This window comes from Bos mutus, chromosome 14 (genome assembly GCF_027580195.1).
Source record: "Bos mutus isolate GX-2022 chromosome 14, NWIPB_WYAK_1.1, whole genome shotgun sequence".
NCBI lineage: Eukaryota > Metazoa > Chordata > Mammalia > Artiodactyla > Bovidae > Bos > Bos mutus.
The window spans coordinates 11,915,517-11,940,555 of NC_091630.1; the positions used below are offsets into that span (position 1 = coordinate 11,915,517).

At 43.3% G+C, this 25,039-nt stretch overlaps 1 protein-coding gene across 1 annotated transcript in view; it reads right to left on the minus strand.

Annotated features, from left to right (window-relative positions):
- CDH17 (cadherin 17) overlaps positions 1–25,039 on the minus strand; it is an 88,497-nt gene that overhangs the window by 50,697 nt on the left and 12,761 nt on the right. The window contains 3 exon segments of the mRNA XM_070382818.1: positions 11,873–11,931; positions 11,934–11,970; positions 17,485–17,555. Of these exon segments, the coding sequence (XP_070238919.1) occupies positions 11,873–11,931; positions 11,934–11,970; positions 17,485–17,535 (147 nt within the window). The 5' untranslated portion in view covers positions 17,536–17,555.

The window sequence follows — 25,039 nt, forward strand, 5'->3', positions numbered from 1 at the left end:
TAAATGATGACTAAACTAACCCAAAGCAAGCAGAAGGAAATACAAAGTGGAAATTAATGAAATGGAGAATACAAAAGCAAAGGAGAAAATCAACAAAACCAAAAGTTGTTTTTCTTTTTTTTTTAAAAAAAAAAAAGATCAATACAATGAACAAATCTTCAACTGGACTTACCTCAACCAGTTCAATCTCTGGTTGAGGAACTAAGAACCTGCAAGCCAAACATGGCACAACCAAAAAAAAAGAGGGAACATCACTACCAAACTTACAGAGATTAAAAAATCTAAATAGAATACTATGAGCAATTGTTTTCTCACAAATCAGACAACCTAGGTGAAATAGATAAATTTTTAGACAAAAACTACAAAAATTGACTATGCCAAAGCCTTTGACTGTGTGGGTCACCACAAACTGTGGAAAATTCTTCAAGAGATGGGACTACCAGACCACCTGACCTGGCTCCTGAGGAATCTGTATACAGGTCAAGAAGCAACAGTTAGAATCGGACATGGAAAACAGACTGGTTCCAAATTGGGAAAGGAGTAAGTCAAGGCTTTATGTTGTCACCCTGCTTATTTAACTTATATGCACAGTACCTCATGAGAAACGCTGGACTGGATGAAGCACAAGCTGGAATCAAGATTTCCAGGAGAAAGATCAATGACCTCAGATATGCAGATGACAGGACCCTTATGGCAGAAAGTGAAGAGGAACTAAAAAGCCTCTTGATGAAAGTGAAAGAGGAGAGTGAAAAAGCTGGCTTAAAGCTCAACATTCAGAAAACAAAGATCAAGGCATCTGGTCCCATCACTTCATGGCAAATAGATGAGGAAACAGTGGAAACAGTGACAGACTTTATTTTGGGGGGGGAGCTCCAAAATCACTGCAGATGATGACTGCAACCATGAAACTAAAAGCCTCTTGATGAAAGTGAAAGTGGAGAGTGAAAAAGTTGGCTTAAAGCTCAACATTCAGAAAACTAAGATCATGACATCTGGTCCCATCACTTCATGGGAAATAGATGGGGAAACAGTGGAAACAGTGTCAGACTTTATTTTTCTTGGGCTCCAAAATCACTACAGATGGTGATTGCAGCCATGAAATTAAAAGACGCTTACTCCTTGGAAGAAAAGCTATGACCAACCTAGATAGCATATTCAAAAGCAGAGACATTACTTTGCCAACAAAGGTCCATCTAGTCAGAGCTATGTTTTTTCCAGTAGTCATGTATAGATGTGAGAGTTGGACTATAAAGAAAGCTGAGGGTCGAAGAATTGATGCTTTTGAACTGTGGTGTTGGAGAAGACTCTTGAGAGTCCCTTGGACTGCAAGGAGATCCAACCAGTCCATCCTAAAGGAAATCAGTCCTGAATAGCCATTGGAAGGACTGATGCTAAAGCTGAAACTCCAATACTTTGGCCACTTGATGAGAAGAACTGACTCATTTGAAAAGACCTTGATGCTGGGAAAGATTGAAGGTGGGAGGAGAAGAGGGTGACAGAGGATAAGATGGTTGGATGGCATCACAGACTCAATTGACATGAGTTTGAGTAAATTCCGGAAGTTGGTGATGGACAGGGAGGCCTGGCGTGCTGCAGTCCATGGGGTCACAAGAATCGGACACAACTGAGCAACTGAACCTAACCAAAATTGACAAAAGAATAAAAGAACTATAGCAAGTAAAGAGATTGAGCTAGTAATTTTAAGAATTCCCACAAAGGAAAGTCCAGGTCTAGATAACTTCACTGATGAATTCTGCCTAACAATGGGAGAATTAACACCAAAGTTTCACAAATACTTCCAAAAAAAAAAAAAGAGTATGGAACACTTCCTAACTTATTCTACGAGGCCAATATCATCCTTATATGTAAATCAGAAAAAAAAATACAATAAAACTGCAGAGCGATATCTCTTATAAATACAGATGCAAAAATTTTCAACAAAATACTAGCAAACTGAATCTAGCAACTATAAAAAATTATATATCATGACCAAGTGGCATTTATCCCAGAATAAAAGGCTGGTTCAACATACAAAAATCAATTAATTTAATATTCCATATTAATAGAATAAAGGACAAAACCAGACGAGTATCTCAACAGAAGCAGAAAATCATTCCACGAAATCCAATATCCTTTCATGATGAAAAATATGCAACAATTCAGGAATAGAAGGTAAATTCCTCAACCTGATAAAGGATATATAAGAAAAACCCACAGTTAATATTAATATTATACTTAGTGGTGAAAGACTGAAAGCTTTCCCCATATGATCGGGAACAAGAAAATGAAGCCCAATCTTGTCACTTCTATATAGTAAGTCCGCTTCAAGTTGTGAGCTCTCAAAGATTCGAGTGTGCATTTTCGTGTCTTAAGTTAGTGCACTTATCTGGCGCACGTTGTCACGTGTGTGCGTCCTCTGCGAGTGGTTGTGCTTTGTGTACTTTACAGTTCTGTAGAGAATGGGCTTCTCAGGGGGCTCGGTGGTGAAAAGAATCTGCCTTCTGATGCAGGAGACACAGGAGATGCTACTTCAAGCCCTGGGCTGGGAAGATCCCCTGGAGGAGGAAACAGCAACCCACTCCAGTATTCTTGCCTGGAGAATCCCATGGACAGAAGAGCCTGGTGGGCTACAGTCCATGCGGTCGCAAAGTCAGATATGACTGAGCACGCACGCACGCACTGTATAGAGTGTAGTAGTATAATGTCTTAATTTCAAGCCCAAGATATCATCTACGATGAGAAAAAAAGAGGCACTACCCAGACATCACTGGATCATTTTATCAAAAGGGTAGCGTTGAATCCAGCAAGGAGCCAGAACCTGTGCTACCAACATCAGGCGGGAGTGGAATTGCAGCTCGCCCTCTGTCTCCTATTGCTGACACTCCTTCAGCTCTGTCGTCGGCCACCTCCTCTCCCTCTTCAGGTCGGTAACTCCTCTTGCCTATTCACTCTGTACCAGCCCCTGTTTGCCAGGTGCTGTCCTGTACTTTTCAGGGTACTATTCTGTAAGGTAAAAATGTTTTCCTTATTTTTTATATTTGTTTTTTGCATATTATTTGTGTGAAAAGTATTATAAACCAATTATAATATGGTCCTCTATAGCCAATTGTGTTAGCTGGGTACCTAGGCTAACTCTGTTGGACTTATGAACAAATTGGACTTTAAGAATGCAGTCTCGGAACAGAATTCATTCGCATGGAGGGGACTTCCTATCTAATATTGTACTTGAGATCCTAGGCAAGAAGAGAAATAAAAGTCATCCAGATTGGATAATAAAAGTACCTCTATTCACAGAAGACATGATCTTATATATGGACAATCTTAAGGAATCTAAAAAGAATTTTACAGCAAATAAACAAGTACAGTGAGGCTGCAGGACAAAAGATCAATATACAAAAATCAATACTATTTCTATACAGTAGCAAAAATAAATCTGAAAGTGATGTTATGAAAACAACTCCACACACAATAAGATTAAAAAGAATAACATACTTCAAAATAAATTTAACCTGAGAAATACAAGAAAATCTGAATTTGTAATCTGAAAACTTTAAAACATTATTGAAAGAAATTAAAGATCTAAAGAAATGGAAAACACCCCATCCTTAAAAGTTGAAAAATAAGATTTTTAAGATAGTAATATTCCCCAAATTGAGATACTGATTCAACACAATCCCTACCAAAATTACCTTTGTCTTGTTTGTAGAATTAACAGGATGATCTTAAAATTTAGGTTTAAATGTAAAAGACCCCAAATAACCAAAACAATCTTGAAAAAGAAGAACCAAGTTGGGAGACCTAACACTGAATAATTTCAAACTTTACTACAAAGCTACAATATTATAGAACTGTGTAAGAATTTCTTTCTTTCTTTTTTGGAGGATATGTTAATAACCTAAGGATCAACCCCATGGGGCAATAAGTTTATGGCACTGGCATGCTGCTGCAGCTGCTAAGTCACTTCAGTCGTGTCCGACTCTGTGCGACCCCATAGACGGCAGCCCACGAGGCTCCCCTCCCTGGGATTCTCCAGGCAAGAACACTGGAGTGGGTTGCCATTTCCTTCTCCAATGCATGAAAGTGAAAAGTGAAAGTGAAGTTGCTCAGTCGTGTCTGACTCTTAGCGACCCCATGGACTGCAGCCCACCAGGCTCCTCCGTCCATGGGATTTTCCAGGCAAGAGTACTGGAGTGGGTCACCAGTGCCTTCTCCGATGGCACTGGCATAAGGATAGACATATAGATCAGTGGAATCAAAATCAGGAGTACAGAAGTAAACTTTTGTATTTATTGTCAAATTAATTTCCAACAAAGGTGTTAAGATAATTCAAGGGGAAAAAAATAGTGTTTTCAGCAAATGATGTTTGAACAACTGGATACTCACATGCAAAAGAAAATGAAGTTAGATCCCTACCTTGTACCATGCACAGAACAACTAAAAATAGATTAAAGGCCTAAATGTTAGAGTTAAAACTATAAAACTTTAAGAAGAAAACACAGGCATACAACCTTATGACTCTTGATGAGGCAGTAGTTTTTTAGATATTATATCAACAGCACAAACAGAAAATAAAATAAATAAATTGAACTTCAAAACTAAAAGCTTTTGTGCTTCAAATGACATTACCAAGAAACTGAAAAGATAATCTACAGAATGTGAGAAAGTATTTGCAAATTATGTGTATAAGAAACTTTATGCAGAATATATAAACAGCTCTTACAATAAAAAGACATAATCCAATTTAAAAATAGGCAAAGGATTTGAAGAGACATTTCTCCAAAGAGCAGATACAAATAGTACGTAAGTACATTAAAAGATATTAACATTAATCATTAGGGAAACCCAAACCACAAAGAAACCACTCTACTCCACTAGGATAGCTTTAATTAAAAAAAAAAAAAAGGTAACAAGCGTTGCCAAGGATGTGGAGATATCAGAACACTTATACAATGCTGGTTGGAATGTAAAATAGTTTAGTTGTTTTGCAGACCAATTTTACAGTTATTCAAAAGGCTAAATATTAAATTCATCATGACTCAGAAATTTTACTCTTAGGTATATATCCAAGAGAATGGAAAACATGTCCTCACAAAAAATTGTACATGAATGTCCATAATACCATTACTTTGTAATAGCCATAAATGTCCATTAAATGATAAATGTATATTCAAAAGGTAGCATATTCACACGATGGAATATTATTCAGCTATAAAAAAGGGGTGGAGTACTAACAGCAGCTACAATATGGATGAACCTTGAAAATATGATGCTAAGTAAAAGATACTATACACAAAAGGCCACATGTTATATGACTTCATTTTTATGAAGTGTCTGTAAAGGCAAATCTATAGAGACTGAAAATAAATTAGTGTTTGCCAGGGGGTGGGAGGAGACGAAAGAGTGGCTGCCAGTGGGTACAGGGTTTCTCTGAGGCTGGTGAAAGTGTTCTGGGATCAGACAGTGGTGATGGTTGCATATTTTTATGATATATTAAAAACCAAAGAATTGGCCATTTTAAAAGGGCAAATCTTAAGATATGTGAGTTACATCTCATACATTACAAAGAGAAAAGGCAAAAAATGACCTATCTCAGAAATGTATCATACAATTCTTTCATCTGGAAGCCCCTGAGAATACAGAGCTGGGCATAATTGCAAATCTTCAGTGAAAGAAGTCTGTAGATGTGTAGTTCCTTCCTTCCTTCCTTCCTTTTCTTTCTTTCTTTCTTTTTTGGAGGATATGTTAATAATGCAAGGGTCAACCTCATGGGGCAATAAGCTTGTTTTGTGCCTCCCTGACTTCAGGTAAGAAGTTCTTTGGCACAGATGAGGGGACTGGGACAACTCCATGCCACCACTGGAATAAAGAGCTCAGAGTACATCTTACCAAGGCCGAGTTTCCAACATCATCTCCACAGCCAAAGATGGAGAGAGAATGAAATGCTTTTTTTTTTTCTGAGATGTCAGATTTTATTTTTTGTCATGTAACCTACTTTTTAATTTAAATTGAAGCACAATATTACATGGGCTTCCCTGGTGGCTCAGATGGTAAAGAATTCACCTGCAATGCGGGAGACCTGGGTTCGATCCCTGGGTTAGGAAGATCCCCTGGAGGAGGATATGGCAACCCACTCCAGTATTCTTGCCTGGAGAATCCCCATGGACAGAGAAGCTGGGAGGACTAGTCCATAGGGTCACAGAGAGCCAGACAAGACTGGGCAACTAAGCATAGCACAGCACACAATATTACATGAATTATAGGGGTGCAACATAGTGATTCACGTCTAAAGGTTATACTCCACTAATAGTTACTACAAAATATTGGTTATATTCCCTGTGTTGTACAGTATATCCTTGTAGATTATTTGCTGTTGTTCAGTTGCTAAGTCATGTCCAGCTCTTTGCGATTCCATGAACTGCAGGACACCAGACTTTCCTGTCCTTCACTATCTCCTGGAGTTTGCTCAAACTCATCTCCATTAAGTCAATGATGCCATCCAACTATCTCATCCTCTGTCATCCCCTTCTCCTCCCGCCCTCAATCTTTCCCAGCATCAGGGTCTTTTCCAATAAGTCAATTCTTTGCATCAGTATTGGAGTGTCAGCTTCAACCTCAGTCCTTCTAAGGAATATTCAGGGTTGATTTCCTTTAGGATTGATTGGTTTGATCCATTGCTGTTCAAGGCAGTTTTACACACAACAGTTTGTACCTCTTAATCCCCTGCCTCTCTCTCGGCCCCTCCTCTCCCCCAGCCTGTCGCTGGTAACCACTAGTTTGCTCTCTGTGCCTATGAGTCTTTTTTGTTGTAGTCACTAGTTTGTTTTGTTTTTCAGATTCCACCTATAAACAATTTCATACAATATTTCTCTTTCTCTGTCTGATTTATTTCACTTTAACGTAATACCCTCAAAGTCCATCCATATTGCTGCAAATGGCAAATTCTCATTCTTTTTATGAAAGTGAAAGTGTTAGTCACTCAGTCATATCTGACTGTTTGCAACCCTATGGTCTGTAGCCCGCCAGGCTTCTCTGTCCTTGGGATTTTCCAGGCAAGAATACAGGAGTAGGTTGCCATTCCCTTTCCAGGGGATCTTCCCAACTCAGGGATTGAAGCCAGTTCTCTTGCACTGCAGGCAGATGCTTTACGGTCTGAGCCACCAGGGAAGTTCTTTTTATGGCCGCGTAGTACTCCACTGTGCGTGTGTGTGTCACGTGTGTGTCAAGATATTTTGTATCCGTCATCCACTGACGGACACTTAGCTTGCTTCCATATCTTGGCGACTGGAAATACTATGAATATTGGGGTGCATGTATCTTTCTGAATTAGTGTTTTCATTTTTTTCACATATACCCAGGAGTGGAACCACTGGGTCATGTGGTAGTTCTATTTTTCGAGAAACCTTCATACAATTTTGCACAGTGGCTGCACCAATTTATATTCCCCCAAAAAAGTACACGAGCAATTCCCTTTTCTCCACTTCCTCACCAACCTTTGTTATTTGTGCTCTTTCTGAGGATAGCCATTCTGACAGCTTGAGGTGATATCTCCTTGTGGTTTAAATGTGCATTTCTCAAGACTATACTTTCAGGGATCATTTCTAGAGTTTATTAATTTACATTTCTCTGATGATTAACAATGTTGAACATCTTTTCATGTGCCTGTTGGCCTTCTGTATGTCCTCTTTAGAAAAATGTCTATTTCAGTATTCTACCCATTTTTAAATTAGGTTGTTTTCTGACGTTGAGTTGTATGAGCTCTTTGTATATTTTGGATATTAACCCCTTATCAGTTATATCATTTGCAAACATTTTCTCCCATTCTGTAGGTTGTCTTTTCATTTTAACAATCATTTCTTTTGCTGTGCAAAAGCTTTGGAGTTTAATTAGGCTTAACTTGCTTATTTTTGCTTTCATTTCCTTTGCTTTAGGAGACAGATAGATTTATATCAAAGTGTTCTGCTTATGTTTTCTTCTAGGAGTTTTACGGTTTTGGTCTTACATCTAGGTTTTTAATCCATTTTGAGTTAATTTTTGCATATGGTGTTGCGTGCATGCTCAGTCACTTCAGTGGTGCCTGACTGTGTGACCCTATGGACTATAGCCCGCCAGGCTCCTCTGTTCATGGAATTCTCCAGGCAAGAATACTGGAGTGGGTTGCCATGCCCTTCTCCAGGGGATCTTCCCAACCCCAGGGATTGAACCCATGTCCCTTATTTCTACCTGCACTGACAGGCAGGTTCTTTACCACTAGCATCACCTGGGAAGCCATATATGGTGTTAGGTAGCATGATATACTCAACTAGAACATGAGAACAGCAGTGTTATAATATCAGTTATGCCATTAATTTATTTAAGCCTCAATTTTCCTATCTGTAAAACAAGCAATTGGTACAAAGAGTCTCTAAGGTGTTTTCTAGCACAAAGACTCTGAGATTCTAGAAGGAATTCCCCTTCATCTCCTACTTCTCCTCTGTAACACACACACCCATACACAAGAGCTTTCAGCCGTGACAACGGGGCTCTCATTTCCTGCCTAGAAGAGATAAGCTTTGTAGCATGACTGATGGAAAAAGAACAGAAAACGACGTGGAGCAACCCAAGGAATGATTTTACTGGCTGGGATCCTCAGAGACTGTGAAAGGATCCTAAGAAGCAATTTCTAGGTCTGCGATGTTTGTAAGTTGGAGATTGTACAGTTCAGTACATCAGAACTATGTACAGTTGTGATTCTGTTCAACGAGATGTGGACCTGTACTCACAGAACATCCATTCCTTTCTGCCCGAAGAAGTGACGGCAGACTCTCTGGCCCACAGACAACTTTTGCTTTGATTATAGGATGCTTTTTTTTTAACTGTGCCAATATTCTTAGATTTTGATTCTTAGGAAATATTTAGATTCTTAGGAAATTCTACATAAAGATAAAAATGTCTGACTTTTGTGGAAAAAATCATGAAATCCTGTAATACACAAATTCTGATGTGAGAAATTATCTGGAATTGCCCTGAGCCTTTGCCCTGTGAGGCACCCTCAGTTAGTCCCGCTCCCCACTGTTCCCTGTGTCCCACAGGCTGACACCAAGTGTCAGAAGACTTTTAATTTCACATTTGCACGGTTTTGGGGTTTTCTACATCTGTTTTTTTGCTATTGCCTTTCTGATCCCAAGATAGTACCGTTCATCATCTACCTGGCCCCTGTGGGTAGTTGAGGTACTCGCTACAGACAGGCTTTCAAACCCAAGCTCTGGATTAGCAACTGTGAGAGGAAGACTCTCCAGTCTACAGCTCCAGACTCATGTGGCCACTGTCTCTTAAACATCTCCACCTCGCTAACCCCACAGATTAAATTCAATAAGCCTAAAACTTATTTTCCCATAAACTTTCCCTCCCCTCCTTCTCTCGTTCTCTGAGTGACACCATGAACCAGCCAGTCAAGCAATCCAGAGACCCTAGAGTTACCCTCAACACCTTTCTCTCACTGCCTGCACTCACTCAGTAACCAATTCCAGCACGTGGGACCCCCTCGCATTGCTCCCACCCGTCCCGTCCCCTCCACTCCCATTTATACTTGCTTAAACCAGGCCTCCGTCATGTCCCACTGGTTCTATGGCAAACAGTGTCCCAAGACCCTTCCCGTCTCCAGGCTCACTCCCCTCATCATACACTCAAAGTGATCAGAGAGCAAGTCTGGGCAAACACAGCCTAACTCCTTCACCCCTTCCTTAATGTCCCAGTGGGCCCTGCCGCCTAACACAGGTTAAACAGCCAGTCAGGACCCCCACGCCGACCCTCGCCCTCAGCAGTCTCACCTTCTCCTCACAGCCTCTCCCACCCTAAACCATCTGCCATCTTTCATTTTCTTGCTAAATGCCTGCCCCCATATTTTTTTTTCCATCTAGTCCTCAGGGCCTGCTTTCTGTTTGGGAGTGCCTGGTCAACTTTAAATACCCAGTTCTAGGGTCCAATGAAACTTTTTCTGTTCAACGACTACCCTCCACTCTTAAAATCGACCACTCTTTCTCCGCCTGCACTTGGCCCCCTCCTCAGCCCACCAGACTCCAATCAGAACCCTCCAGCGCATTGTTTGCCTTCTTGTTAGTCTCCTTCTGCTACCCAAGAGCGCTCCAGGGGCGGAATTGCTGCTGGTCTCATCCTGCACCCCCAGAACCCAGCACAGCATCTTGTAACACTAGGCACTTTCCACACAGTTCATAAAAGGAGATGAATGTGTGCCCAGCCCACAGCATTCTTACCAACTTATGAAGCATAAAACACACAAATGAAAAGGACTTTCCGAATGTAAATGAGAAATCTCTAACTAAATGCTCCCTGGCGAGGGAGACAGAGTTAGTTAACGAGATCTTCCCCTAAGTGAGCCCTCGCCAGAGACTCCCAACCTTTTCCTGGCATCCTCTCCCGTTTCCCAGCTCCCTCCGCTTTGCAGCCCTGAACAGAAACGTGATTCAGGCCCGCTCCTCTCGGGGGTGGGGGCGGAATCTAAGAACCTCAGAAGTCAGGATCCTTCCTGTCTCTGCGGCCTCCGTTCCTACCTCCTTCTCCAGGCTCGCGGCTTCCTGGCCTCACTGGCCTTCTGCCAGAACCCCAGGCAGGCCCTGCCCTCTCCCAGCACAGGGCAGGTGTCCCAGCTGTGCCTTTGCTGGACTGCTCTTCTGTCTAAGCTCTCAAAGCATTTGCTCCTCCCTCAGGGCCTGACTCCCCTAACTGGAGAGGTCAAAGCCTCTGTAACACCCCACGGCGGGGGCACAGAGATACCTGTGCACCCCCACCAGCTCATATAATAGGGCCACTTCGCACTGATCTGGTACCAAATGAGAGAAGGTGGGATGAGGCAGTTTTCAGTCCCTCCTCTGTGGATGGGAACTGTCCAACAAAAGAGATGTTTGGCACTTAAGAGAAGGCATACCCACCTCAGACAGTAGTTTGGCAACCCCTGTTGCTCCCCCAGTGCATGGAGCAGGGGATCACGGGCATCCTCTATGGCCCATCAAAGCCTCTTCAACCACTCCAGGGCCAAGCAGGTTTCCCCAGGGGGTTCTGACCAATGCAGTAGGATGTTTTTCTCCCTCTCTCCATTATGTTTCCAGGATTCTTTCAGTGCCCCTAAAGCTGAAGTCTCTTGGCCCTCAAGCCCCTGCCATCCACCCTCAATCTGAGGCTTCTCAGTGAACCAAGTGAACAAGATGACTGCCTCCCAGTGTGTCTCGGTCAACGCCTGGGTCGGCCTAGAGACAGGCTCAGAGGAGGCAGTGAGGAAAGCAGGCTGTGTGTGTGTGTTTGTGTGTGTGTGTGTGTGTGTGTGTGTTAGTTGCTTAGTCGTGTCCAACACTTTATCAACCCCATAGACTGTAGCCCACCAAGCTCCTCCCTTAGACTGTAGCCCACCAAGCTCCTCCCATAGACTGTAGCCCACCAAGCTCCTCCGTCCACGGGATTCTTCAGGCAAGAATACTGGAGTGGGTTGCCATTTCCTTCTCCAGGAAGGCAGGCTATTCCAGCGCTAAGCCAGAGAATCGCATCTTCAAATGCTGCAAGCAGCCAGCTCACGGAATAGACCAAGACTCAGATAACCACCCCCTTCCGAGACTGGTTCCCCGCCCACCCCCGGAGAGGGGCGGAGCCTACAGGCCCTAAGGTTCCCGCCTCAGGGACGGGAGGTATCCCAGATACCACTGAGAAAGTCCGAATGAGGACGCCTGGTATTACTGAGACTGCTCATCTCTTGGCTCCTGAAATCATTCTCCATAATGAGATCTCCTAGGCTTCTATTTTATTTCTGGGTGTCCAGTAGATAAAGGAGTAAAGTCCACAGAGAGCCTGCAAAATCAAGATGACAGGGACTAAGAGTAGCCCTTACCTGGAATATGGGTTGACTCGGTTCTTGGCCTTCAAAAATTGAAAATTCCATGGGTTTTAGGGTCCACTAAACTTTCCCTCTTGGCCATATCCAATTGTCTGTTAAAAGATGAAAGAAAAATAGAAAATTAGCAACACCACGTACTATGAATGTATTTGGGCCACTTGATGATTTTCTTATGGTTCTGGGACTGATATATGAAATCTAAGATTCTAAAATGGCTCAAAAAAAAAAAAAAAGTGAAATCAAGTCAAAATAGGCAGGAAGGGTTCTAATATTTGTTGAGGCTCCACTATGTCAAGATGGTTTGTCAGCAGCCTAGCATTGCTTTTCTCATTCAAGATGATTCAAACAATCACCCTGGGTGAGGGGGGTGGGGGGGGTGGGAATTAACACTGCCGTGTTTTCAATCAGGCTCACAGAGAGTTAGTCACTTGACCGGAGTAGAACCCACGAGCAGTTGACATGGCACACACACTAGGTTATAGCTGAAGGAAAACTGGTGATCGTCGTCCCACAGTGCCACTATGCCATTCAATTCTACCTGGTTGACACCAGCTTCTTAAAACCCCTCCATTCCACTCTTGTTAGTTTATAAGGAAATCCGTGGCAGATTCCCCAGCATGCTAGAGTTCAGGCACCTCAAAGACAATTGAATCCATAAGGGGAAAAAAAAATACATGGACCTGTTTAGTACAATGCTTGCCTGACACACAGCAAAAAGAGCTCACATTCACTACGCTAGCGTATGCTGAGCTTTGTCCTAAGCACATTTAACCATGTTAACAATCCTACATTTATCATCACTAGCTCTGTTTCACCAGCAATGAGACTCAGATGCAGAAATGTTAAGTCATTTGCTCACAGTGCAGGAAGCAGGATTTGAACCTACAATTCCAGACCACTCTTAGCCGCTCTAAGCCACTGCCCCACTACCCACTAGAAAGAGCACAAGTGGCCGAGACAGCCTGGCAGGAAATCTGCAGCATGGAGGGTGTGCAAGAGGGCACATTCAGCGGTAGTTCCTGCCATCCCTTTGTCTCCCACCAACGAGGATCATTGAAGGAAATCGTGAGGCAGAGCAGCACGCAGGAAGGGACCGCCAGCTATAAACCCACCACAGTGGGCACCCCTGGAACGAGGTATCTAGCACAACACCCAATGCCAGTGCCTCTCCTGAGTGGTCCTTCCGCTCTCCTCCTGTGGTGGCAGTCAGGGGTGGGATGGATTAGTATGATATGGGAAGTTAATGGTTTGGAGAACTGGACAGGTAAAACAAAAAAAGAAAGAAAAACTGGGGAGAAGAGATTTATTCTCCATTTCCTTATATGGAGCAAGTACACTCTTACTGCAGAACACTGGAGATAAATAACCCAAAACAATTAGGACAAAATGATGGGGAGAAAAGATCTTGTACTATGGCTCATTAAACCTTGACTGAGTTGATCTGGGTGTCTAACAAAAAAGCAGTAATAAACAAGAACACAGAGGTTTTGGAATTTGGAACTTCCCTCCCCTTCAGAGATGCAGTGGACTCTTGGGTTAGCTGCCCCCGCAGCCATCATCAACCTCTATCCCTTGGAAAGACAAATGATCTCTTTCCCAGACTCCTTTGCAGGAAAGATCAGGGCCAAGTGACTCCATTCTGGTTATTGAAACAAAAGGTGGAGTCTGCTGGGTCAGGGTGTGGGTGGGGGAATGTTTCCAGTCAAGCTTTTGTTCTCCTGATGAGAAGGAGACAACAGAGGATGAGATGGTTGGATGGCATCACTGACTCAATGGACATGAGTTTGGGTAAACTCCGGGAGTTGGTGATGGACAGGGAGGCCTGGCATGCTGCAGTCCAAGGGGTCGCAAAGAGTCAGACATGACTGAGTGACTGAACTGAGCTGATGAAAAAGGACAGATGTGGGTGGCATGGCCCTTCCTCTTTCCTTGTTCTTATTCAGGCAGTGGTCCCCTGTCTGTAGCTGTGGCAGCTGTCATGAAACCATGGGGGATAAACCAGCTCAGATAATGGTGGAGCAAAGATAAAGAAGCCCAGGTCTCTGATAATATCACAAAACTGCTAAACCTGCCCAGGACTGCCCACTATAGGATTCTTGTTGTCTAACAAAAAAATAAATCCCTGTTGACTGGAGACACTCTAAATATGCTCATAGCTAAAGGACTTCTTTGGAGAAAGCAATGGCACCCTACTCCAGTACTCTTGCCTGGAAAATCCCATGGATGGAGGAGCCTGGTAGGCGGCAGTCCATGGGGTTGCTAAGATTCGGACACGACTGAGAGACTTCACTTTCACTTTTCACTTGCATGCATTGGAGAAGGAAATGGCCACCCACTCCAGTGTTCTTGTCTGGAGAATCCCAGGGACAGGGGAGCCTGGTGGGCTGCCGTCTATGGGGTCACACACAGAGTCAGACATGACTGAAGCAACTTAGCAGCAGCAGCAAAGGACTTCTTAACTGATGCAATAACTATACAGACTCCTAGCTCATCAGTTCCTTTCAAGGTGTGTCTTCCTCTGAGGGCTCATCTTCCCTCCCACTTCTTTCCACATCTTCTCCAGCTCCAGCTCCAGCTTCTCCTCCCTCTGGAAGGCAGAGCACAAGAAGTGGGCGCTGTGGTGGATACAGGATGCTGCTGCTGCTAGGGCAGTGCCTTTTGAGGGGCTACTGCTTAATAGCACAGTGCTTTCACCAGCTTTCTGCTCACATCAGGAAGCAGTCTGTCTTGTGGCTCAGCTGGTAAAGAATCCGCCTGCAATGCCGGAGACCTGGCTTTGATCCCTGGGTTGGGAAGATCCCCTGGAGAAAGGAAAGGCTACCCACTCCAGTATTCTGGCCTGGAGAATTCCACGGAGAATGGAATTGAAATGGGGAATTCCATGGACTGTATAGTCCTTGGGGTCACAAAGAGTCAGACACAACTGAGTGACTTTCATTTCATTTCATCAGTTTTCTGCTCACATCAATAAGCAGTCTGTCTTTCAGCTGATCACACCGGTGACAGACCCTGCAGGAAAACTATGTTAGTCAGGCACACCTCACCCACAAGCCTGCATTTTTCCTCTGTGGACAAGCCGGCTCACCTATCAGGAAACAAGGAGATGTCTCAGTGGCAAGGTTCAAAGTAGGGTTGGGTTCTCATATCAGGGCTATTTGAGCTATAAAGATTTCAAAATGCATGAGTCAACAAGCCATACTGCCAGAACTGGGAAGAATGTTATAGTGAAAACTTGTGAAAGAGTTGGAGGAACAAAACCCACCATCTTGCATAAAGAGGTGAAAGGTAGGAAGCGGATGGAACTGATATTTTTGTGTTTCCTGCTATGGAATGTGACCCTCCACACATGTCATTTCTTAAGATCCTCACCACTATCAGGGAAGTCTCTCAAGAGAACCCCCCTAGCAGAGGCACAGATAGTTGGTGTTACAGTGGAATGGTGTCGAGGGGGCTGGACTGCCAAGCTCCCCCCCCTCCAAGTTGCCCCACTGCCTTCCAGGCCAGCAAAGGACACTTGCAGTTGTCAGATCTGCCTGCCTAGTAGCCACCTTCATTGCGCTTTACACCAAGAGTTCTCTGTGTTGGTTATACAGTAAGTATTTCAAGCTCTCCTCCTTCTGGAGGAAGCAGAGTCCCAGGCACAATTCTAAAACAGTTGGCTTCTCCCTGATTTCCTTGCATCCCTACTCAGCACTCTCCCAAATCCTCTCTTCAGTGCCCTTCCAATGTGTTCACACAGTGTTTCTAATCCCCTAAGAGAACCAGTTCTCAAAAGAGAATGGCTGAGCCACTATAGTATGGAATAAATGGTAAATATCCTCTGCTAAATAAAAGCTTGATGCCGAAAGAAAGAAGCACCAAGTGAACTTGCACTCTTCACAGGAGAGGGTCTGGGCACAGGGGTCGGGGGTGGGGGCAGAAGAGACATGGCTCCTCCCAACAGCCCTGAGACCCCAGTCCACAGGTCGCAGCCTCCCTCCTTCACCCAGAGACAGCTGTGCACGTGGCCGTCTCCCAGGCAACGCTCTTGCTGCCAGCAGTGGTTTGGGCCGCATTTCTCACTCCGGGTAGAAACTTCACTATGGTGAGAGTAAGGAAAACAAAAGGAAGGAAAAGGAAAACTGCTTTTCATCCTCTATCTAGGAAGAAAAATGCATATCCCCATCTCAGATCAGAAGCTGTTGAACCTGCTAATGTTAAATTATCATGAAAGAATCTTCTCTGTCTTTCTTAGAGCTCACTGTTGTTTCTTAATATAAATCCATAATTATGTATTTAATTTCTACCTTGTTCCTGGCACTGTGCTATGTGCTGAGGATGCAAAGATGACTAAAACACAGTCTTCCTCATGGAGGTCAGGGTCCATATGAGTGTAATCCCTGAATATTTAAAATGTGGTAGTAATAATTATAGCTAATATTTATCAAGTCCTTAGACTGTGCCAGTCACTGATCCAAGGACTTCGTATGATCTCATTTAGTTGCCACATAAGGCAAGTCCTCTTGTTAGACCCATTTCACAAGGCAGAAAACTGAGGTTCAGAGTGTAGTAACTCACCCAAGTTCCTATCACCAGTCAACAGCAGTGCCAGGTTTGAACTAGGCACTGATTTCACCGTTCTGCCGTAATATAAATAGCAAAGCACATATGAGAAGGTAGCAACAGGAGCGAAGCCAAGTGGTGCTTCTTGGCAGTCCTGGGGACAAGCTTCGAGCCCCAGGCTGTGGGGATGCACAAGGCTCATAAGGTTCAGACTGCAGCTTTTCCCCTCAAGAGGAACGCTTTGGTAAGTTTACAAGTACAGCTGTATGTCACTCTAAATATTTTGAACTGTGTAGACTCTCAGGGGCTCTCTGGAACTTGAAATCCGATGTTATATTCGGGTTTTCAAAGAAAGGAACCAAGATTAGAGGTAGGAGGATCTAGTAGCTTCCTTCTAAGGAGAAAGCAAATGCTTCCCCATAATTTTGCTTCATAACACAGCAAATCTGGCACATGTATGACCCTTAGGAACCTCACGACAAAAGGGAAGACCGCATCCCTCTATCCACCTGAGGCCTGGGCTGGTCTCCCCACGTTCCATTCAGCTGCAACTTCTAGAAGCCTGAGTCGATAGGGTTAGCTCGACAAGTGACTAAGGGCAAATTTGGCCAAAAAAAGTCCAAGCCATATATGGAAACAAAAGTGCAGAGCAGAATCAAAACTGGAGAAAATACTTTTCTTAATTTCGGTGGTAATTTAACGATGGTTAAAGACAAAATAAAGTCAAGACTAAGGGACAGAGACTAACACATGTATCAGTATACTTTTCTTTCCAGATTCCCTGAGCTGGATGTAAAAGCCTAAAACTAAGTAGATGAATGGTTTAAAACTTGCCCGTGAAGGGGCATTGGCTTATAAGAGCTGAGGAGAAAGCATCTCCCTGGTTGAAAGTTGGACATATAACTTACAGCCATTTCATCAAAAATGGCCCATTAGTGTAAGCTGTGTGCTTTGTTCACAATAAGTTGATAGACTTTTTTGTTTAAGTGATGATAGCTGTTGCTTCCCCGGTATGGGCTAGAAATATTCCACTAAATAAAGACAGAACATTTCTCTTCTCTTACCAAGTAAAGTGTAAGGAGACACAAGCAGTGTAGCTGGGCTTGCGTTGTCATAATTTTCCTTATTCAAACTCCTGTGAACAAACCGGAGATAAGTTGATTAGTTCCCCTCCTATTAAAACCATGTTTATCCAAGCACAAAGGATCCCTGGACAATATTCAGTTGTAAACCTCGTAGGATGGCATCCTTGAAGGCCAGCCTCTCCTCTGCGGAACAGCCTGGACTTCCCCAAGCCCCCTGATACCTCATCCACAGCAACCACAAGTCAATATCCCGAAACAAGCTTGTGCTGACTCCAATTTTACCACTTTGCTTTATCACTCTTCTTCACTTAAAGAGTCTTAAGTGGGAACTTCCCTGGTGGCCCAGTGGTTAAGAATCCGCCTTCCAATGCAGGGGACGAGAGTTCAATCCCTAGTTGGGGAAGTAAGAGCCCACATGCCCGGGGGCAAACAGAGAAGCCTCAACTACTGAGCCTCTGCTCTACAACTAGAGAAGCCCCCATGTGCCGCAATGAAGACCCTCATTATATGGATGGAGGAGATGCGCCAAATGCCAAAATAACGAGATGCTAAAATTTTAGTGGTTCTGATTCACAGCTGCAAATATGTGAGAGTCTTCAAGGAGGAAGAACCCAAGCATGTTCCCAATCCTTCATTCAACGACCTCACCAGCCACCTCTTTGGTCTTCTAAACCTTGCTGTTAATTGTACAATACACCAAAGGAAAAAATGTATTTATAACTCCCAAAGCAACTCAGTGAGAATCTACACTCTGCCCCTCTTCTCTCCTACTCAGTATTATTTTTCCTCTTTCCCTGTGTCTTCACGTTTCACAAAAAGTATACCTTTCACCCTAAGATACATCATGACTAACTGATTTTTTTCCTATTCTTATTTTTTCATGACTAACTGATTTTAAGATCTGAGACAAATTTTCCACATGGTCTGTGAAGCAGGACTGTTGCCTATCATAATATTGGACTGCTAAAACAAAACAACAAAAAAAACAAGGAAATGAAGAATGCATTCACTTCACTAAAATTCCAATTATTTTATTGCCTCGAGGAATTGTAGATGATCTTGTTTTACTTTTTTTTTTTAAATTTTTTAAAGTTTTCTACATTGAACTTATATCGCTAATATAATCGGCATGGGGAAATGGTTATAAAATTCTAACTATCTAAAAATTTAAACCCTGAAAATTTTTAATTCCTTACCTTTGGACACCTTCTATTTGAACTTTAAGAAAGATCAAAGTACTACAACAATTTAGCTTAACAAATGTCCTGGGAAATAAAGATAGAAAATAGTGTTTATTAAGGATCATCCCTGGTGGCTCAGACGCTAAAAAAAAGAATCTGCCTGCTGTTTGGGAGGCCTGGGTTTGATCCCTGAGTTGGGAAGATCCCCTGGAGAAGGGCATGGCTACCCACTCCAGTTTTCTTGCCTGGAGAATCCCATGGACAGAGGACCCTGGCGGGCTACAGTCCATGGGGTCGCAAAGAGGTGGACACGACTGAGCGACTAAGCACAGCACAGCACATAGGGTAGATCAGTGGAGGGACCTTTACAGACAGAATGGCAGAGGCCCAGAAGGTGTACTCTTGAGTCAGCGAGTCTGGGTCGGAAACTCGGCACAGCCTTTCGTTAGCTGTGTGGCCACGTGGGTACTACTTAATCTCTCTCTGTGCCTCAGTTTACTCGAATGAAAAATACATAGCAATTGCTCAATAGTGAGCGAACACTTTTACGAGTTTCTCACAGTCATAACGAATTAGGAAATGTTACTCTTACTTTATACATGAGGAAACTGAAGTCCAAAGTTAAGCCATTCACCTAAAGACACAGCTAGGAAGTGATACTGCCCTGTTGCCAACCAGATCTGTCAGAAGCCAAAGTTCAAAGAACTTTCCTCTCTCTGCTCTACCCTGTACTGTGTGATAACCCAAGAGAGGCAGATACAGGCATAGAGATGTGCGTGTTGTTAGCGCATGCTGTGTAAATGAGACCAATTGTCCCAAGGCTACAGCTATTTTAAGAAAGAGCTAGGACGGAAACCCTTCAGGACAGTTAGATCTGTAAATTCTGTGAATGTTTAGAAATGAGCTTTTGCAACAGAATTAGTCTGGTCTATGTGTCCAAACATCATTTTAGAATTGGCTCCTTGTCAAACACAAACAAGACATTTTTTCTACGGCTTTAGACTACTTACATGGTTTGGAAACATACAGAAACAAATAACAAGCCCAGGTTCTAGCATACTACAAATATATTTAAAATGAATAAATGGGTATTATTAAATCTAACTAGTCATTTTTTTATATTAGTAAAATGAACACGATCAGCTATCAACCAATATTTGCTTAAGAGAAGTAGCATTTGGGGATCTTTCTCCTCAGAACCCTCAGCATCAAGATCTTTTAAACGTTGGTCCCCAGTTGCTCTTCTGGCCTTATCTCCCACACCCGCCGCACCCAGGAATGCCTCGAGCACTCCGTGGACTTTGCACCCAGCTACCCTGTCTCCATTCTCCACGCTTCGGCACTGGCTGTTCTTCCCACCCAGCAAAGGGCCCCACCCAGGGTAAATGACAATTGATATTTGCTGAATCAAGCTGGATTGAGATTATGTGTTCTCATTTTTCCTTACATACCTGACCATCTAGAGCCAATTTATTTATTTTAAAATCACTGAATTTAACAATTCTATTATGTGCCAGATACTGGGCTAAAATCTGGGAAAACAAAATAAGGGGTATAGCATCAGCCTCATGGAGCTAGAAATTACGTCCTTCATGCAATCTCTCTTTTTTCCAGCCAGAAGCTCTCTCAAAGCCCCTCCTCCTGCTGCTGCTGCTGCTGCTGCTAAGTCGCTTCAGTCGGGTCCGACTCTGTGCGACTCCATAGACGGCAGCCCACCAGGCTCCCCCATCCCTGGGATTCTCCAGGTAAGAACACTGGAGTGGGTTGCCATTTCCTTCTCCAATGCATGAAAGTGAAAAGGGAAAGGGAAGTCACTCAGTCACGTCCGACTCTTAGAGACCCCATGGACTGCAGCCTACCAGGCTCCTCTGTCCATGGGATTTTCCAGGCAAGAGTACTGGAGTGGGGTGCCACTGCCTTCTCAAAGCCCCTCCTACCTGCATTTTATTTTTTATCGCTTATTTACATGTCTGTGTTGCTGCCTCTACTAGAAAACAAAATCCTTCAAAGCAGAGGCCTTATTTTAAAATTATATATTTTTAACCTCTCCCAGCTCTTCATACTATGGCTTGCATATATTACACTCTCAACAGATGTTTATTAAATTCTGAAACATTTGTGATTGTCTAACATTGGTATCGGAGAAGGCAATGGCACCCCACTCCAGTAGTCTTGCCTGGAAAATCCCATGGACGGAGGAGCCTGGTAGGCTGCAGTCCATGGGGTTTTGAAGAGTCAGACACGACTGAGCGACTTCACTTTCACTTTTCGCTTTCATGCATTGGAGAAGGAAATGGCAACCCACTCCAGTGTTCTTGCCTGGAGAATCCCAGGGACAGGGGAGCCTGGTGGGCTGCCGTCTATGGGGTCACACAGAGTCGGACACGACTGAAGCAACGCAGCAGCAGCAGCAACATTGGTATTCTATGAATTTCTCCAATTAGTAAGAGCTTTCAGAATAAACAGAAAACATTAAAGGAAACTAACAAGATCTAAAGATTTATTTTGATGCACAGTAATACATTTTTATTGTTGATGATAAGGATTATTTCTCTTTTAAATACACAAACAAATTTCTTCTCAGTAAATAGGTTAAGAACTGATCGATATATACCATCTGCACTTGAAATGATTTCTTAGCACTTCCAAGCTTCCAAAGACATGTAAGTTGAATGGCAGAAAAGCAAATTAAAATAAATGCCTTATTTTAGCTAGATGCTCAAACAGGCCACCGTTTGAGGTGCTTAATGAAACCTAAAAAGTAAACAAAGCATTAAACTCATCCTTTATTTTGTTATTTACATTTGGTTTCACCCCTCACAGAAAGGTTTCCAGTGGGAAACAGAAGTAATTGCTTTCCGTTCCCATGCCTAGGGTCTCGTGATTTCTTTGTGGATGAATCAGCCACACAATGCAATTGTTAGATTGGCTGGTTTGGACCCTGGCTCCTCCACCGACTCGCCTCTGTAAAGCGAGGATAATAGTATCTACTTTGGGGACCTCAATAAGTGAATATTTTGAACAGTTAATATTTTTTGTCAAATAAAATTTCCTTCTGCCACCCAAGTTTATTAGTCAGAACTTTAAATGTTGTCCTACAAGACAGTTCCTGTCACAATTCCCAGCTTTCGATGGCCCTGGTCACAAGGATACTCGAGACGCAGCCTTCACAACAACACCCTCACGGCCAAAAGAAGCGGCCAAGTAAAGCCTTTGTCTGAATGATCCAAGGCAAGGTACCCCACTGCTAGGATTATGCCAGAGGAGGACTCCGTCCTCACAAACAAGTCTCGCCTATCTTTCTTCTTCACACAGACATAATTTCACTAATGAATATTACATCCTGGCTGGAGGGAAACCATGGTTTGTAACTGAAATTGCCTAAAACCACCAAGCCATACACACTTGGTAGACTACTTCACCAACCCTACTTGGCAAAGGATTGGAGTAGATTTCCAGATAATTCAGTGATGTTTTGTCTGAACTATCTGAAACAGTTGATCCAACCCTCTGCTAGGAATTTTTGCTGTCAGAGTTTCCCTCAGGCACAAAGACTAAATTCACACAGTTTCTATGCAACTATCTAAGAGGCCAAGTACATCCTTAGCAAAAGAGGTCAGAGGTCTGGGAGAGTTTTGAAAAGCCACCACCAGTTGCTTTAACCGTAAACAATTTACAAACGCGGAATCAGGGCTGCTGGCCTTGACAATTAGGGCTGACGGCTTCGTTTAACTTACCACAGCCCAGAAAACACTGAAACCCCTCCATGTCCTGAATCTGTGTCCAGCCAGGATAATGACACAAAGGCAGCTAACATTTCCTGGAAGCCCTTTGTCTCAGCACATGCTGAGACTTTTATATAATTATTGATTTTTCGTAAGAACCCTATGAAGCAGACGCTGTTAAAATTTATCTCTTAAAGGGGCTTCCCTGGTGGATCAGCAGTAAAGAACCCACCTGCCAATGCAGGAGATATGGGTTCGATCCCTGATCTGGGAACATCCCACCTGCCTGTCTTGGAGCAACTAAGCCCATGTGTCGCAACTACTGGGTCTGTGCTCTAGACCCGGGAGCCACGACTACCGAGTCCAGGCCCTAGAGCCTGTGCTCCGCAACAAGAGAAGCCCCTGCCATGAGAAGGGGCACCACAACTAGAGAAAAGCCCGCACAGCAATAAGACCCAGCACAGCCGAAAATAAATATGAAATTATTTTTTAATGTAAAAAAATTTACCTCATAAAGATCAAAAATCAAAGAAGTCACAAGACACTGGTCCAAGATCACACCGTCTGGCTAACTTCACACCTATGCGCTCATTCTTATATTAGTCTCTCTGAAAGCACGAACATCCTTACAAATAAGACTCCTGGTGTCACTGAGTCGGTTACGTATCTTGCTAAAATTTCAAAAAGTTTTGTTTTTCGCTCCATGGCGGCGCTTCCTCCTCAGACACTAACATGCGTCCGCCTTCTCAGAGGACCATCAGCCTTGGAGATCCAGCTCCTACCACACAACTATTTCTCTATCGTACCCTCTCCTCATTCACTCTCTGACCTTCACCCCCCTAGTTTCTTAGTTTTCAGTTGAGCTGAGTGTGATGGGTTGAAGACTGCCCCTTGCCTCAAAATTCATGTTGGAGTCCTGACTGCCAAGTACCTCAGAATGTGATCTGACTCGGAGACTCAAGTCTTCACAGAGGTAATGCGGTTAGAATGAAGTCGTCAGGGTGAGTCTGCTCCAATATGACTGGTGTCCTCATCAAAAGGGGGAACTTGGCCACAGAGACACACGTAGAGGAAAGACAATATGAAGGGCCACAGGGAAAGACAAGCCAAGGCGAGAGGCTGCAGATCTCATTGTCTGCAGGAGTCAGCCCCTCAGGCACTTTGATTTTGGACTTCAGGCCTCTAGAGCTGTGAGACAATAAATTTCTGTTGCTTGAGCCACTCTATCTGTGGTACTTTGTTATAGCATCCCTACCAAACTAATACATCAAGGGGCCCTAGTTTTGACTGACAAAGGCACTGCCATCCTAAGACAGAGGTGGCCTCAGATGGAGCCTCATCCAGTTACTATATAGGCAGTGGCCACTGCATCCCAGGGGCTCCACTCCAAGCTGATTGAGTCTCCTGCTGGGCTCCAGTGCCTCCAAGAGGTATTTTTAGACTCCCCTGTCATTTCCCCATTTATCTGAGTAAGGACGAGGAATTTCTAGGTCCCAGGTCTCAAAACCTGCAAGTAAATCAATACACAAGCATTGATTTTCTTCCCCCTCTTACAAAAAGCTAAGTGATAGGCAAACCTTAAATCAAGTCAGCCATACTCATCCTTTTTGTTTAAAAAAAGAAAAGTTAAAGGCTTTGAATTAAAGTAATTCACCATGCTCTAAGGCTGGACAATGCATTTCCAAAGAACAATAAAGGTACAGAAGGAGAGGGCTGCAAAATTTGCTCTCCAATATCACAGGTGATGTGGCCAAGGAAAGAATATGACTAGAATTCATAACACCATCAGGACCAATAATAGAGCCAAATATTCTGTGAGCCATTGAATTCACCTCTGCATTGTATATTGCTAAGAGCAGCATAAATTGGACAGCAAGGCCAGATATGAATAAAAATCAGATTAAAAGCTTGCTCACATTGTTCATCAAGTAATGTTCAGATCAATCATGCCCATCTTTGTGGTCTTCTTGCTCACAAATCTCTGGCACCCATTATATCACTTAAGGTTTAGAAAAAACCACAAGAGGATCTGACCAATTTGCATTCTTGGCAAATTAAGGACCAAATTAAAGCAGCTAATAATAAGCTAGAAACAAACAGGAAGGTGTAAAATCTGGGCTGCTGCCTTCCACTTCATGCTGATTAGAAAGGAGGAAGGAAGGTCCAAAGAAGGAAAAGGAAGGGTGGCTTGCCCTCTCCCCACCCAATGCACACATAAAGGCAGGCACTTTGTTCTCTCACTGAATTTTGCAATTGAAATATGCCCATCTTTCAGCATACGAAAATCTGTATTTACACGTATGCAAAATTGAGGGTGATTTTTTTACTTAATCAGTAGGTGAATAATTGGTTATACAGTCTTATGAGAGGGTAGAGGGCTCCTCTTAAAATATGTTAAATTTCTCTGATTGACTTAAATACAAATTTTAAACCTAATTATTAAAGAAAGTAATAATGAGTTCTAAGGACTATTTCAGGAAGTGTGCTCATACTTACCTCCACCCAGCACTCCCCCCAGAGTGAGCTAGGAAAAGGGCAGCTGGGGTGAGGAGATCAGAGGGAAGGGAGGCCCTTGCATGGGGTCACAGATGGCGACTCACCCCCATGGTACTTGGATGACTTAAGCAG